At 47.8% G+C, this 16,336-nt stretch overlaps 1 protein-coding gene across 1 annotated transcript in view; it reads right to left on the reverse strand.

Annotated features, from left to right (window-relative positions):
• Positions 1-16,336, reverse strand: part of LOC142576309 (Golgi-associated plant pathogenesis-related protein 1-like) — a 158,275-nt gene that overhangs the window by 30,192 nt on the left and 111,747 nt on the right. Inside the window, exon 4 of the mRNA XM_075686386.1 lies at positions 15,635-15,764. Coding sequence (XP_075542501.1) covers positions 15,635-15,764 — 130 coding nt within the window. The remainder of the gene's footprint in view (positions 1-15,634; positions 15,765-16,336) is intronic.

Consider the following 16,336-nt stretch of genomic DNA (forward strand, 5'->3'; position numbering starts at 1 on the left):
TGCGGCGCAAGTTTAAGACGTGCGGGAACGAAGCATGCGACGAGAGAGAGAGAGAGAGAGAGAAATACACGAAATGGCACAACACGCCAAGAACGTTGAGGAGGGTTTGCGTCAGTCTCGTCTCGGGCGCTGCCGCGAACGTAGGTGTTTGAGTAACCTGTATTTCTTAGATTTTTTTTCCCCTCTGTGCTGATTTGGCGACCGCTGGTTTGTTTGCGGGCGCGCCCATGCGGCTCAGAGCGTTTCGACGTGCGTACTGCACTTCAAATGCAGAACTCTCGGCAGCCACCGTGGAAAAAAGTCAACGTCGGGTCTTCGGAGCGCGTCAATCCGCCCCTTTCGGCAGCGCAAACAAAAAAAGGCGGTTGCTCGGAAATTTCCTTACGCGAGCCGGGTTTTGGTTTCACGCAAAGCAAAGCAAGAGAAATGCTGAGCACATTCTCAAAAGCTGGTGGAAGACGAACCTATGCGTGGTACGAGGGACCCTGCGAAGCATATTACCTTTCATCGGCCTTCCATATTCCAGTCTGTGTTTGCCTTCAGTCTTACGTTCACGTTTCGTGTTTACTTTAACTGACATCTCTTATATGTTTTCATTTTATTATATGTATTCATTCGTGCTATTTTTATTTCCCGTGAGACACCCATTGGGGTGGCTCAGTGGCATGGCGTCCTGCTACTCAGCACGAGGTCGTGTACAGTTTCCGTATCAGGACGCCGCATTCCGAAAGGGCGTGGAACGCAACACCGCTCGCGTGTACCGTGCTTTGTGTGCACGTTAAATAATACCAGATGGTTAACGAAATTAACCCAGAAGCCGACCGCTCGGCGTCCCTCATAAACCATTGCAGCACCTTCGGGACATGAAACCCTATAAGTTAAACCTTCCTGTGGGACAACTTGGCAAATCCTACTCGAAGCATTCGCTATTCTTATTTGTTCGAAATGGTATGCTTGTCAGTTACAGCTCCTGCGACGGAGGTCTCGCTTCTCTTTACCGCCCTAGGACTTATATATATATATATATATATGTGTATATATATATATATATATATATATATATATATATATATATAGATATATATATATATATATATATATATATATATATATAGTTTTTGAAACCGCACGTCTAAATAAAATTTAAAAAATGCGCCATGTGCCGTTGCTATAGTGCAACGTTTTAACGGTCCCCGCTCCGCTGAAACCGGCGCTTCCTAACAACTTGCACACAGCTAGCCGCTAAGCCGGATCACATGCGCTCACACCGGCAGTGGAACGTAGAACGCTGTCCACGCTCCGATACAGAGCCGATCGAGTAATTTTGCAGACACGATTTCAGAGTAGCGTTGGAAGAACAAGGGAGACGCTAACGCTTAGCCCACAAACGTGCATGGTACGTCGCTCTTAAACACGTGATCGGTATTTGATTCGATGTATTAAGTTGAACGCTTCGACTAATATGTGCGGGCCAGAAGGTTTAGATATGACGTCTAACACAGATGCATCTATAAATGCGAGGTTATCGTTCCGCCACCCATTATACAAATCGAAGCTGATGAGCGCCCGTGGTTTTGTAGCGTATCGAAGGACAAAGAAATTTAGGACCGCGCGGATTAACGGGCGCACAGGCAGACGAGAACGCTTCTGTCAACAACACAAAACCACAAAAGCATGTTGTAGCCATCCTCCGAGCTCCGTTCCACGAGAGGTTAAACACTAATAATCATATGTTCTAATAATAATAATAATATTTGGGGTTTTACGTGCCAAAACCACTTTCTGATTATGAGGCACGCCGTAGTGGAGGACTCCGGAAATTTTGACCACCTGGGGTTCTTTAACGTGCACCTAAATCTAAGCACACGGGTGTTTTCGCATTTCGCCCCCATCGAAATGCGGCCGCCGTGGCCGGGATTCGATCCCGCGACCTCGTGCTCAGCAGCCCAACACCATAGCCACTGAGCAAATCATATGTTCTAACTATTATGTTAAACTAAGCAGGTCATTCCGAGGCTTGCCACATTTTTTCTATAGCGTAGAGGTCTAGTACATTCACGTAACAAAATAAAAATAAGAATATTAAGAGTCCAAGATACCACGTCACTACTCCTTTAAAAAGGTCCCTACCTAACGCGAGGAGGGCTTTGGCTTAACGTATCCGCTTAATGATTTCCTTCAGTGTGGTGGAAAACTTCTAATTCGGCGAAGTAATGGTGCCCTCTTCCCCCTCTGACAGCCTCTCTGCACTACGAATTGGCAGCCGTCTACATAGTCGCGCTTCTTACCAGCCGGCCGCGCCCACGGACTCAACGCCTGAAGATTCGACGACTTCCGTAACGTGACATTGATTCTGAATAGAGCCAGCGATCCATTGTCTTAGAGCATTAAAAAATTAAATTATGGTGTTTTACGTGCCAAAACCACCATCTGATCATAAGGCACGCTGTAGTGGGGGGCTCCGGAAACTTGGACCACCTGGAGCTCTTTAACGTGCACCTAAATCTGTGTACGGCTAAGAGAGAACTGTCGTGAAAATGCAAAGTTTCGCCGCTCTCCATCTGGTGTAACGTATTTACTTTTCGCTCGTCTTTTTTATAGTTCGAAGAAATATTTTAAAAATTGCATGTAACAGAGAGTGCTTATCTACCTTTTCAGGCGGATTTCGGAGAGAGGTGGAATTAAATTCGCTTAAAATATCCACAAATTAAACTTTCAATGACTTATACTAGGATGGATGTCGAAATTGCGAGCACAAATGAAGCCCAGCAGTAGCGAAGTCATGTTTAGTGAGCACCCATTTCGAATTATCCGTCCTTGAGAATGCGCTACGAAATACACGGGTGTTCCAGTTGCCCAAAATTCTCCCTCTGGCAGTCCGGGACGATCTTAGAATGCGGATGCATTTTTAAAGCGGATTATGCGCGGGGCGGATATCTCGAAAGTGGTGCTAGTTCTAGGATTTCCGTTAAACGGACATTATTTCACTGTAAAGCCGCTTCGCTTCAATATCGCAGGTGCAACATTTTCCCCTAAATTGAGTAAATTAAATTTTGTTTATTGGATTTCTGTTTGTATTACATGCCTGGGAATTATGATTTTTATTGCGTTAGCATTAGAAGTGTGAACGAAAGTGGAAAAAAGGTGTATGTGTGTGAAGTGTAGGAATCGGTCACGTGGTGGAGGAGAGAGGGAGTAGGAGAGCTTCGAACACACACACGCGCACGCACACACACACACACACACACACACACACACACACACACACACACACACACACACACACACACACACACACACACACACACACACACACAATTATATATATATATATATATATATATATATATATATATATATATATATATATATATAGTGCTATTGCACAATATATTTGTCTTCTGCATATTAATCTTCAACACTACTCTTAGACTTTCTTAGTTAAGGTCTTCAATGATTTGTTGCAGTTCATCCACAGTGATACTGAACCGCAAACCGAAGGTCATTGAGATATTCGCCGTTGATCCTCACTTCTAAGTATTATTCCCAGTCTAACAGCTGAATACTTCTAAGCCTCCATGACTGCTGGTATCTCTTATGAATCAAATGCCTTTTCATAATCCATGAAAGCCGTATAGAAAGGTTGATTGCACTCCGCATATTTCTCAATTGCCTGATTGATGACTGGCAAGGGAACAAGAATTCACGATCGCCGGTGAACCTATAGAGTCTGCGCAGGAGTACCATTCATCTAAGTCAATTACTCACGGCGACCCTGACCAGGAGAAGGAAATTTAGGAAAGAGTAAAAATGGGTGGGAGCGCATACGGCAGGCATACCCCAGTATACCGCAGGCGCACCACATACCACAGTCGCTGAAAATAAAAGTGTACAATCATTGCATTTTACCGGTGCTAACATATGGAGCACAAACTCGATGGTTAACAAAGAAACTCGAGAAAGAGTTAAGCACCGCGCAAAGAGCGATGGAACGAAAAAATTTTATGCCTAACGCCAAGAGACAGAAAGAGAGCGGTGTGGATGAGAGAGCAAATAGGGATAGCCGTTATTCAAGTTGACATTAAGTATACAAAAAATGCAGCTGGGCAGGTCAAGTAATAATAATAATAATAATAATAATAATAATAATAATAATAATAATAATAATAATAATAATAATAATAATAATGGTAGTGCTATAGTGCAACTGACGATGGTCTGTTCTGGAGCACCGTCAGTTACACTTCCGCCTAGAAGAGGCAGGGCGTGTGTCGAGGGAGCCCCAAATATTTTGCAATGGGGTGAACGCGGCTGCAGTCATGGATTCTGGACCTCAAATAGGTGCGACGTAATGCTAACGCATTTCGCACACATTTACCTCTAAATCACCACTGAATTTTTTTTAAATTACATTTTGCCCAATGTAGGGTAGCCAACCGGGCTCAGTCCTGGTTAACCTCCATGCTTTTAATTTTTCATTTTATTTCTCTCTTTCTCTCTCTTCTACTGGAAATTTCCTCCTCTCGTGCCCTTGTTCCCGTTACGACCACCACCACCCTCTCCGGACAGCATTAAACCGCCTGCATTCGAGACCACTTTAATAAGCGAAAGTCCCTGGAGCATGACCGTGTGCGTCACAGGTACAGAATGCTGCGAGTGCATTGCTACAGTGCCTCAAGTTGACAGTTCTCTGTTGCCTTTTATAGACTTGCTGCACATCTTCAAGTGCGCGCGCATCTCCTACGTGACTTTCTCTCCTCTTCTTTCTCCCTCTTTTCGCCCCTATATCCTCTCGCCCCAGCGCATGGTAGCAAACTCCTGTTTGCTACACGTGCATGTGTGTTGTATGCTGGTCTTTACTTCTGCCCTCGTCATTTTTACGCATCAGTAACAGCAAGCCCGGACATGCGTCTTCTTGTTAACCTGCTTGCCTGTCCTTGCTTTAGTCTCTCTTTCTCTTTCCAAGAAATCTACCTGAAAAGGCGGATAAGTACTCTCTGTCGCAGGCAAATTTTAGAAACTTTGGTTGAACTGAATAATAATAATAATAAACAGACCCGTGGTATGTTGCAACTGCGGTTGGGCTATACCTCTCTGGTGGCAGCGATTGCCGGCAGCCCATTCTCGCTGTGTAGCGAACTGCCGGCAGGCGCAGGGCCATTGCAGAGGGGGCCAGGCTAGGCCGCAGCTACGATCGCCGCTATGTTTACACTTTTGGGACAATAGACTGCACGTTAGCACCCACCAGCCGCTTATGAGACGTGTCCCCACAGTCGCATGAGCACGCGACTGAAAAAATTGCTAGCGTTGTAATGAAACGACGCGGGCGATTTGTGAGGAGCAGACTGCATAAAAACGACTTCCGGCAAGCCTTGTGCGCCATTGGAATGAAAAGTTTATGTCGGTTGTCTTTTTTCGTGTTCCTTCATCTTTTCCCTAGGTTTATGGTGCGTTCCATATTGCGCCCATTATACGCGCTCTGTTTGACGTTCTCCAACTTCCGCTGGCGAGCTGCCAGCCCCTTTCGAGCTACACATTTTTCTTTTTTTTTTCTCACTGATGTGTCCCTCATAACATTAATTCCACAGAGTGATATATTCGATCGATCGCGTGGTAATTGTTCGGGCCACGTCACGTGTACACATAGGACACAGTTCACTGTGCTGTTGAAGGCTTTAGTGAAATCAATAAAGCGGGCGTCCTTGAACAACGTCGATCCTATAAGCCGTCATGGTTGGAACACATTTTATTTTAGGTCCTGTACTCGTGGAAACGGTTGCAATTAGGATTCCCAGAAAAAAATGAGCATCCGTTGACATAGTAAAAATGCAGTCTTACAAACAACAAACGAGACATAAGCGAGACATAAGTTTACAGGAAGATGGAAGGATGGAAGTGATCAACAATTAAGAGGAAGCTTTAGCTCGGGCAGTTAGGATTGGGGGCTCAGTCCCATCGCTCGTAACCCTTTGTCAAGATTGGAGTCCGGCATGAATTAGAAGGTAGCTGGCCCATGCCGTTGTCCAACTTATCCACGCTGAGGACGTTGATGAAGGGAAGGACTGCTTCTCATCGAGAACGAGGAATATGGGTTTATTTACAGTACCTACATCAGTCTAGTATGACTGCGAGAGAAGAGAGAGAGAGAGAGAGAAAATAATGCAGAGAAAGGCAGGGAGGTTAACCAGAGGTAGTTCCGGTTGGCTACCCTGCGCAGGGGGAAGGATTAAGAGGGATAGAAAGAGAAACAGAGTGGAAGGGGGAGATAGAAAGAAAGGGAGACAAGCACGAACAAAGCGCGTACACTACAGAACGGTAGGGGGCGGCATTCTTAGAGTCTGTCATGAAGCCCCGTAGACCGCAAGAACGTTAATAGCGCGAATAAGGCCTTCAACGCGGATGTTCTTTCGGAGCATTGGCCTAAAGCTTTCAGTTCTGAAAGTGGACGATTGTCCAGCTTGTCCAGTACCCTGCACATCACTTGTCTCTCAGCACTGTATCGCGGGCAGACACAGATAATGTGTGCGAGCGTCTCGTCGATGTTACATGTGTCGCACGTGGGGCTGTCGGCCATTCCTATGAGGAAAGCATAGGCGTTTGTAAACGCAACGCCTAGCCACAGACGGTAAAGCATGGTCTGTTCACGTCGTGGTAATCCAGGCGGGAGGTGCATCCGTATGTCCGGAGACAACGAACGCAACCGACACATGGTGAAAACATTTGAGTCCCACAGGGGCAAAGTACACTCACGGGACATCAATCGCAGCCCAGCCGCAGCGTCTGTTCGCGAAAGCGGAACGAAGACTCGTTGACCACTTTCATGTGCAGATCGGGCGGCTACGTCGGCTTGGTCATTCCCGCTGATGTTACAATGTCCTGGAAGCCACTGAAAGATTATGTTGTGTCCCTTATCATAGCTTTGATGATATATGTGCCGAATTTCTGAGGACAGTTGTTCATTGGGTCCGTGGCGCATTGGGCTTCGTATGCACTGAAGGGCTGCCTTGGAGTCACTGAAGACTGTCCATTGTTGCGGTGGTTTCTGCTTAATGAAATCAAGTGCAGCACGGAGCGCCGCGAGTTCTGCACCCGTTGATGTGGTCACACATGAAGTTCTTAACTTGATTTCCTCAGATTGTGCCGGGATGAAGACTGCAGCAGCAGCGCTGTTGAGTTTTACTGAGCCATCTGTGTATACATGTTTCCGGAATCTGTGCACGTTGTGAATGTGCTCCTAAGTTGCTTGCTTCAAAGATTGCAATGGTGCTCCAGCTTTCTTTCTTACTCCTGGAATTGTCAGTTGCACTTGCGGCCGGTGCAGACACCACAATGGATCTGACAATCGTGAAGCGGGCGTAAATTCTGATGGCAAGTACGACTGATGTCTTACAATAGTTTTAGCAAAAGTTGAAAGTGGCCTTTTTGCTGGCAAGCAAGCAAGATGGTGTGAGGGAATCCGAGTCAGGTGTCGGATGTGCGCTCTCAGGACATCTGTATCAATGTAGACTGTCAAAGGCGCGTCTCTCGCTATGGCCACTGTCGCAATCGATGACGTTGTTTTGGGAAGACCGAGACAAGTCCTGAGTGCTTGGGCTTGCACGCTCTGGAGTTTGCGAATATTCGTAGTACAAGTATTACCTATTACAGGTAAGCTGTACCGCAGGAAGCCCAAAAACAGTGCTCGATATAGTTGCAACATTGACGGTACTGTTGCGCCCCAGGACTTCCCGCCGAGAAACGCAAGAAGGTCCACAATGGCGGCCAAACGCTTCGTCATGTACGAGATGTGAGGGCTCCAAGACAAGTCTCTATCAATGATGACGCCAAGAAATCGGTGCGTTCGTCTATATCGTATGATTTGGTCATTAATCCGCAAAGCATACGGGGACATCGATTTACGAGTAAAAGCAACGACTGCACATTTCTCAGCAGAAAGCTCCAGGCCTTGTCTTCTTAGGTATCTTGACACAGCCGTTGAGGCTTTCTGAAGTCGTGCGCGGACTTGTACACGTGTCACGCCTGAAGCCCATATGCAAATGTCGTCTGCATATACGGAGAGCTGTACGGTTTGCGGTAACGAATCAGCGAGACCTACGAGCACCAGGTTGAAAAGGGTAGGGCTGAGTACTCCGCCTTGCGGTACACCACGACTGGTATAGCTAGATGGCGTTGGTCCGTCTTCAGTCAAAATAAAGAAAGATCTTCCATGCAAATAGTTGCATATCCAGCGAAAGGTGCGTCCACCAATCCCTACAGCTTCTAAGGCGTCCAGAATTGCCTGATGATCTACATTGTCGTACGCACCTTTAAAATCAAGGAATAGGGCCGCAGTGATTCGTTTCAGATGTCTCTGGTGTTGTACGTATGTTACCAGGTCGATAACGCTATCTATTGACGAGCGGCCACGTCGAAAACCAGCCATTACCTCTGGATAGACGTTGTAGAATTCCAAGTACCATTCTAGCCGTGCAAGTATCATTCTTTCCATTACCTTGCCGACACAGCTGGCCAGTGCTATTGGACGGTAAGATGATAATTCCAACGGGGATTTGCCAGCCTTGAGGAGTGGAACAAGCCGGCTGGATTTCCACGTTGTAGGGACCAAGCCGTCACGCCATGATGCGTTGTATAGGCCAAGAAGGGCATCTCTGGCCTCTGGACCAAGGTTTACAAGCGCAGAGTATGTGATGCCATCGTGTCCTGGTGACGAAGATCGCCTGCAACCAGCAAGTGCGGCCTCCAGTTCTTCGATGGAGAAAGCAGCGTCCATACGAGGATCCCGGGAGCAAGGGGGCACAATGGGAATAGGTGCGCAAGGTGAATACGTGAGCGCCGGACCCGCAATCCTTGCGCAGTAATCTTCGGCTACCTCGACTTCTCGGCGTCCTTGATGTAGGGCTAGAGACTTAAATGGACGACGCTGTTGAGGAGCTGTTCGAAGACCACGGATTGTTCTCCAGACAACCGACAGAGGTTTACGTGGGTCGAGAGACTCACAAAACGACTTCCAGCGTTGATTGTGGAGTACAGCAAGGCGACGCTGAATTTTCTTTTGAATGCGTCTGGCCTCTCTAAGGTCGTAGAGTGATTTAGTCCGTCGGTACCGTCGCTCCGCTCGCCGGCGGATTGCACGGAGGCTCTGTATTTCCGAATCAAAATCCGTGTAGTTCTCTAATGGGCGAAATGAGCGCAAAGAATCCTGCATAGCCCTGGCGATCTCAAATTCTAGTGTGGACGAAATGCTTTCGTGGCATGCGTCTTCCATAAGGGATTTAAACACGGGCCAATCTATTGCTTGTTTAAAATTTGACGGAACGGATTTGGTGAGGCCTTTTATCTTCAGGTAGGTAGGAATGTGGTCGCTTCCGTGGGTTTCTATATCTGCGAACCAATGGACGCGGCGAGTGAGGCATCGCGAAACAAACGCTAAGTCTAAACAACTACTGTATGTCCGGCCGCGCAGAAACGTGGGACTGCCATCATTTAGACAACAAAGTTCATGGTCGCAAGCAAAGGACACGAGGTTTCTTCCTTTCGAATTTATCTTGTTGCTTCCCCAAAGTGAATGATGCGCGTTGAAGTCCCCAACAACAATCCATGGACCAGGTGTCGCATCTATAATGTCACTCAGTCTCTGCCTATCAAAACGACTTGATGGAGAAAGGTAAGCGCCCACTAAAGTAAACGCAAGGTTTTGTTGTTTCACGGTCAAACACACATACTGATTAATGTCATGTGGCCGCACTGGATGAACAACATAAGTCAATTCACACCGTATGTAGATGGTCACTTTGCTAATGTCAGTACAAGTCGATGACACATGAGGTTCATAGCCTGAGATCCGGACGGTTGTCTGTAGCTTCGGTTCACAGACGACAACAATGGGGAATCGATTGGTGAAAACGTAATGGCGAAACTCACTGCGGGATTTCAGGCCACGGGCATTCCATTGCATAATAGATGCTTCCTTGACTTGTCTGAAGAACGGCTGACGCGGTAGAGCCATTGTGCTTGCTACTCGAGGCTCGCAAGAACCGGATCCAGGCCGTCCAGCACTTATAGTGCACCTCGAGCAGATGGCGTCTGCATGTCGTTTAACAACACGCGAATGACATTCATTAGAGATCTTATTATGGCGATTACTTGCTTGTCTTGACCTCGCACATGGTCTGTGCCCTCATTGGTTCGTCGGTAGTCCACCGTCGACCTTTGTTGGGCTGGAGGACTTAATGTCGGAAGTGCAGGCCAGTCGTTTGCAGTAGAGGTATTCACTGCGTCATCAGACGCCGTGTTGTTAGTGTGGGTGAGCGCCTTGGGAGCACCAGCCTCAGGAAGTATCGGCTGTCTCGCGACGGTATCAGCATTTCTTGTAGACGAGGATCGTCTACGGTGACGGCGGACACTACGCCGTCGTACTTTGGCGGCGGCCGCTCTGTGAGTTGAGTTGTCTCTCACCATTTGTTTGAGGACTTTCCGCTCTGTCTTGTGTCTCGGGCAGTCTTTCGACGATGCTTCATGGGGACCGGAGCAATTGGCACATTTGAAGTGAGTCGCACGGCAAGCATTTGCACTGTGCTGCTCAGAACATCTCGCGCACACGGTCGAATTTTTGCATATGCCGCTGACATGCCCGATCTGCAAACAATTACGACACTGAAGTGGTCTTGGAATGAACGGTCGCACTGGATGACGAAAAAATCCAACTTTCACGTGGGACGGCAAGCTACCTCCCTTTAAAGTTATCCTCACACAGCGTGAATCTCCTAGACGACGGATTTCAATAATAGGAACATCTGCTGTGGCGGGTTTGACCAAAATAGGCAGATCGTTGTCGTCGATTGACTCATCGACATCATAAATCACACCTGATATAGTATTTGTAAGGTCGCTCTGATTGTTCGGGTTCTTAAGTGTCACGAATCGGCCACGTGCTTTGTGCATTGAGAGGGGGTTCACTTGCCCCCGTGTCAGCCGGGCGACAGTTGCTGTGTTATGTGGGGTCACAGGCACCGCGCGGTGTTGGGTGACGCGTCACGGCAGGTGCCAGGTGGGCGAGTGCCGATTCCGGGAAGTCGGCATTGTGCGCACGGTGTTGGCAGTCCGCCGACGGTCACACGAGTCCACACAGACCAGCCTTGAAAGGGACCGCTGTACAAGGTATTGTGAGTGTGGCTCCCGAGTGCCTGACTAATTGGAGGCACCGCCGAGGTTAAGAAGGGCTTAGCAACTCTGACCCCGTTGAGCATGGACCTAATCTTCTACGCGTCCGGAACGCAATCGCCAGCCTTGTTGTTGGGTGCGACTGCCGGTGTGGTGTCGAAGGCCAGCTTACAATGCACGCTGTAGGAATGCGGTGCACACGTAAAGAGTGCATTCGGACGACGGCGTCTTGGAAACACGCACTCGGAGAACTTTGTCTTGTAGACAATAAGTTTGGAGGACAAGGAGGGCCATCAGTCTCCCACGCGGACAAACTTTGAGTACGGCTGCACTACGTGGTATCGATGCCCCTGCTTCCGAGACATTTGCGGCCTAGACGCCGTTGGGATTTGAAACGGTCTAGCGATAACTTGTTCGGGCCTGGCGTGTTTTGCTGAGCCCGTCACTAACTACGGAGAAATGAGAGGGCAACGGAGTTTTGGCGAAGAAGGAAAAGAGCTTTGTTTTCCAATATGTTTATTTTTAAGAGTAAGCCCATCCCTGTGGGTTGTGGCTTAACAAACGGTTGACCCTGATTGGCAACTGAACCTGTGGGACGGGCCAACGGCCCTACCGCCTTTTTTTTCTTTGTATATTTGGGCTATAAAAATCGGGACGACATGCTGTCCCTCAGACTTGGCTGAAATCAGGATTACTGATAGATCAGTGAGGCTCCGTACCATGTACGTTAGACTTGGCTGAAATCAGGATTGCTGATAGATCAGTGAGCCTCCGTACTATGTACGTTGAAACGAGTCTGGGCTCTAACAGTCATTGAGACAGTCGAAGAGTGAGACTTTGTTTCTCAATTGTTCAAGTTTGTAATGTATTTGTTTTACCTGCCATGTATATAGAAAAGTTTACCTATAAATATTTCTTGTACATCTGATCTCATCGCTTCCTGCCTGCGTTTGATCAACAACTGCCGATCATCGTCCGAGAAGCTTCAAGTTCCAGCGGTGAAGCGAGGACAGAGAACGAACGAAACTTTACTGTATTGCTGTCCTGTGGTATTATGGTGCGAACATTTATCTTGCCCAGCATTTTCACTGTACTCAAGATATCCAACGCTGCTCTGTTCTTGACATCAACCGCGAGAATGTTCTTACGGGTGTTAACTCTCATATCCGTGATCTCATTTGGAACAACAGCCTCTAGTGTTACAGATACGGCTTGCCTGTTTAGCCGATTCAGGTTGTCGGTCGGCGTCACGGGTAAGAAGAGGATGGTATGAGCCGTGTCATGGGCCTTTGCTGCCGCCGTCGTCCTTGTTGAAGACGAGGAGGCAGTGACGATTCTCCTCTTTCCTTTTTGCCTCACGACTGTCAAGTAGTCGCCGTCATCCGACAGATCTTCTTCGGAAGCAGAGTAGTACAGCAGGGTGTCCTCGCTGCCTGTGTCGCTCATCAGGTGATTGCGCTTCCTCGGAGCGCTCGACGCTGTGACGTCGGTCTCCTCCGGACGTCTAGCTGACTCCGCTTCCATCGCCGAAGGTCTCGGAAGCGGCGCCTCCCGAAAACATGCAAAAATACTCGCAAAAAGAGAACAGTAGAAAACGGGGTTCCACACAAGAGCCACTTCTTCGTCTTCTCACTGCGAGAGAAAGTACCTCAGTCTAACAGGACTGCTTGAGAAAGTAAATCAGTCTAACATGACTGCTTGAGAGAGTGCCCTGAGCATCCGCACAACAGCGGTTTATAAACACTCGGTCCTCCCCCGCACGCGCGCACGCACGCACGCACGCACACACACACACACACACACACACACACACACACACACACACACACACACACACACACACACACACACACACACACACAGGTTCACGGTCCGGAACCGACGTCACACGGACTTCGTAGAACTCGGAGCTGACGCCCGCACCGTGCCGCCAGGTGCCCATTGTCTTGCGTCTTGGACGGCGCGTGGGAAGAAGTCTTCGTAGTCGTTCCCGCGGCAACTCCCCCGCTCATAACAGAACAGATCGGCGTTGGTGGGTTCGGTAACAATAGTTGGTCCGCCGATAGCATTCAGTCACAACGGCGACGAAGCTAGAGCGTAACGATGGCGTTCCAAGAAAAGGTTGCCGCCCGCTGTCGCAACAGGCTGGCAAAACTTGCACGTCAGCTGGGCCGTTCTTAACAGCGACTCCACGTTCTTAACAGGCCCAACTCCGACGCGGCCTATTCAAATACACGTAAAACGCAAAAACGTTTTTTCTGAAATAACCCCTGAACCGATTTTACTGAAATTTGTTGCATTTGAGAGAGAAAGTTAAATTCTAGTGACTGTTGGAAGCGGAATTTCGATTTAGGGCTTGAATTTTGTTAAAAAGATTTTCAAATATTCGACAGTTTGAAAAAAATGGAAGCACGAGGTTTAAAAATTCATAGCTCTGCATCAAGAACAGATATCGCTGTTCTGTGAAATGCATCCATTAGATCATTCAAAGTGGACAAATTCGATATGTTATTTTACATCCTACGTGAATTTGTTACGTCGGTTACAAGGGTTCTGCAAAAGTTGTGTTTCCCTATTACTAAATTTTTTTTATATTCATATGTAGCATATCAACTTTGTCCGCTTTAGATGTACTATTAGATACAATTCACAGAATTGTATTATCGTTTTTCGTTGTTGAGTTACAGAGTTCTAAACTTGATAGTTTCGTTTTTTTGAAAATTTTCCTTTTTTGCCAATTTTTAATAAAAAATTCACGACATAACTCGAAAATTCGAAACCAACAGTCACTAGATTTCAAGTTTTCCTTTTAAATGCAACAACAAAACTCGTGAAATTTGGTGCAGTGGTTGCCGAGAAAAACGAATTCTCCTTTTACATGTATGTAGATAGGAGCACCCGAGCCCAGTACCAGTACCAGTACTCACGTACGGGGCAGATACCTGGAGGCTTACGAAAAGAGTTCTACTTAATTTGAGGACGACGCAACGAGCTATGACAAGAAGAATGATGGGTGTAACGTTAAGGGATAAGAAAAGAGGAGATTGGGTGAGGGAACAAACGCGAGTTAATGACATCTTAGTTGAAATCAAGAAAAAGAAATGGGCATGGGCAGGACATGTAATGAGGAGGGAAGATAACCGATGTTCATTAAGGGTTACGGACTGGATTCTAAGGGAAGGGAAGCGTAGCATGGGGCGGCAGAAAGTTAGGTGGGCGTATGAGATTAAGAAGTTTGCAGGGACAACATGGCCACAATTAGTACATGACCGGGATAGTTGGAGAAGTATGGGAGAGGCCTTTGCCCTGCAGTGGGCGTAACCAGGCTGACGATGATGATGACCCGAGCTAAAGCTTCCTGAGGAGCGTCGCTGGAGCCAGCGTTCAACTGCTGCTCATTTGCTGCTGATCATTTGCCTTGCAGGAGCGACGTTCGGCACGCGAAAAAGATATTTTTGTGATAGCGCTTTGGATCTCGGTTACACTCTGGAAATTCGAATTGCTGGGTTTGATCACAGAAGCCGAATTGAAGAAGTGGTTCGATGTTACATACGTGCTCGAAACTCGTTCGACACGTTTCGGCGTCGCCATGGGGATTACATACGAGAATCTTGGACCGGAAATGCAGAGAATGCCGCAACACAGTTGCGTTATGAAGTGTTACCACGCAATGCGCGGCGTACGCGCGACTGGATTTTGCTTAAATTTCGTTTCAGCGCAGCGACGCGTATACATGGTAACTAAGCGTGCTGTGCGAGTTACTGCACTCTGCGTGTATTTCAGTTCTCCCCCGATAGTCGATTCGCAGATATATTCTCGTGAAAGGTCGGCGAGAACGATTGGTGCGGTGACGATACGACAGCACGCGTCACTAACTACGGCATTTGACTTCCCCCAAAACAACTCACTGGCTACGCGAGAGGCGTCTTAATTAGTGGGGATACCCGCCGCGGTGCACGGCTCAGTTTCTGTATGGGGCGGCCGAGTACGAGGTCGCGGGTTCGTTTCCCAGCCGCGGCGGTCACCTTCCGACGCGGGGCGTAATGAAACAAACGCCCGTGTGCTTAGATTTGGAGGCTTGTTAAGTCATCCGTGTGTTGCCTCGGGATGTTAAACCGAACAAGTTTCTTTCATTTGAGCTTAGTACCCTCCGCTCCCTAGATTAATTTCGAGACCCACCTGGTGCTCTTTAACGTGCTCCTAAATCGAGGTACACAGGTACACGGGTATTTTTTGCGTTACGCCTTCATCAGAACGCCGGCTGCCGCTGTCAGGAATCGAAGCCGCGACCTCGTGCTCAGCCGCAGAACGCCATGGCCATTGACGTCACCGTGTTCCGGTTGCACACGTCACTATATGCTTGTAGGAATACGTGCTGCTTCCTTCTTCCTGAACTTCTTTCTTTTTTTGTAGCGCGAATCTTGGCGCGGATCTTGCAGCTATAGGGCGCGAGTGTGTTGTATATATGGGTCACCTGTGACGTCGAAGTCCGGCACGTATGACCAGCGGCAGAAGAGGTTCTCTCCGACGTCCCTGAACTTCCGGTAGTAGAAGTCGTCCGTGTGGGCCAGGTGGTTGGCCCAATATTGCGCCAGGTCACAGAGCTGCGTGCGCGTGAGGTAAATAACGGTATGACATTCCGCGCTAGGGCGTGGGATATATGCGGACTACCAAAACTTGAACGCTCTCGCTCACGTGACCTTTTGAGCACGCTGAAGTCTATGTGCAGTGAACTACACTGTTATTACACACTGGTAAAGTACTAATTTTTTTTTGCGAGAAACAGATGACCACAAGAAGAATACGCACAAAGAAAGGACACAGCTACAGTTTTGCAGGAAACGGATGACCACCAAAGGAATGTACACATAGACGGGAGAGGTGCTGTTCCGTCTATGTGCGTATTTCTTTCGTAGTCGTGTTGCTTCTCGCAATAATCTTGTTATTTGCGGTCATGCACCAACTAGCCTAGCAACTTATCGTTATCACTACACGTAATTTTCAAGGCACGGTTGACTATTCGAGCCTGCTATGCTCAAACATGTCTCGCGCTTCGATCGCCCTGTATGGATAAGCTTGATGCAGAATCCAGTTTCAGTGAGGAAAAACTGCTACCGCGACAAAGTTATAAGACGCTGTGTCATCAGCATGCACTTCGGCACCAGTGCGTTTAACT

The sequence above is a fragment of the Dermacentor variabilis genome, chromosome 1, assembly GCF_050947875.1.
Source record: "Dermacentor variabilis isolate Ectoservices chromosome 1, ASM5094787v1, whole genome shotgun sequence".
Lineage (NCBI taxonomy): Eukaryota > Metazoa > Arthropoda > Arachnida > Ixodida > Ixodidae > Dermacentor > Dermacentor variabilis.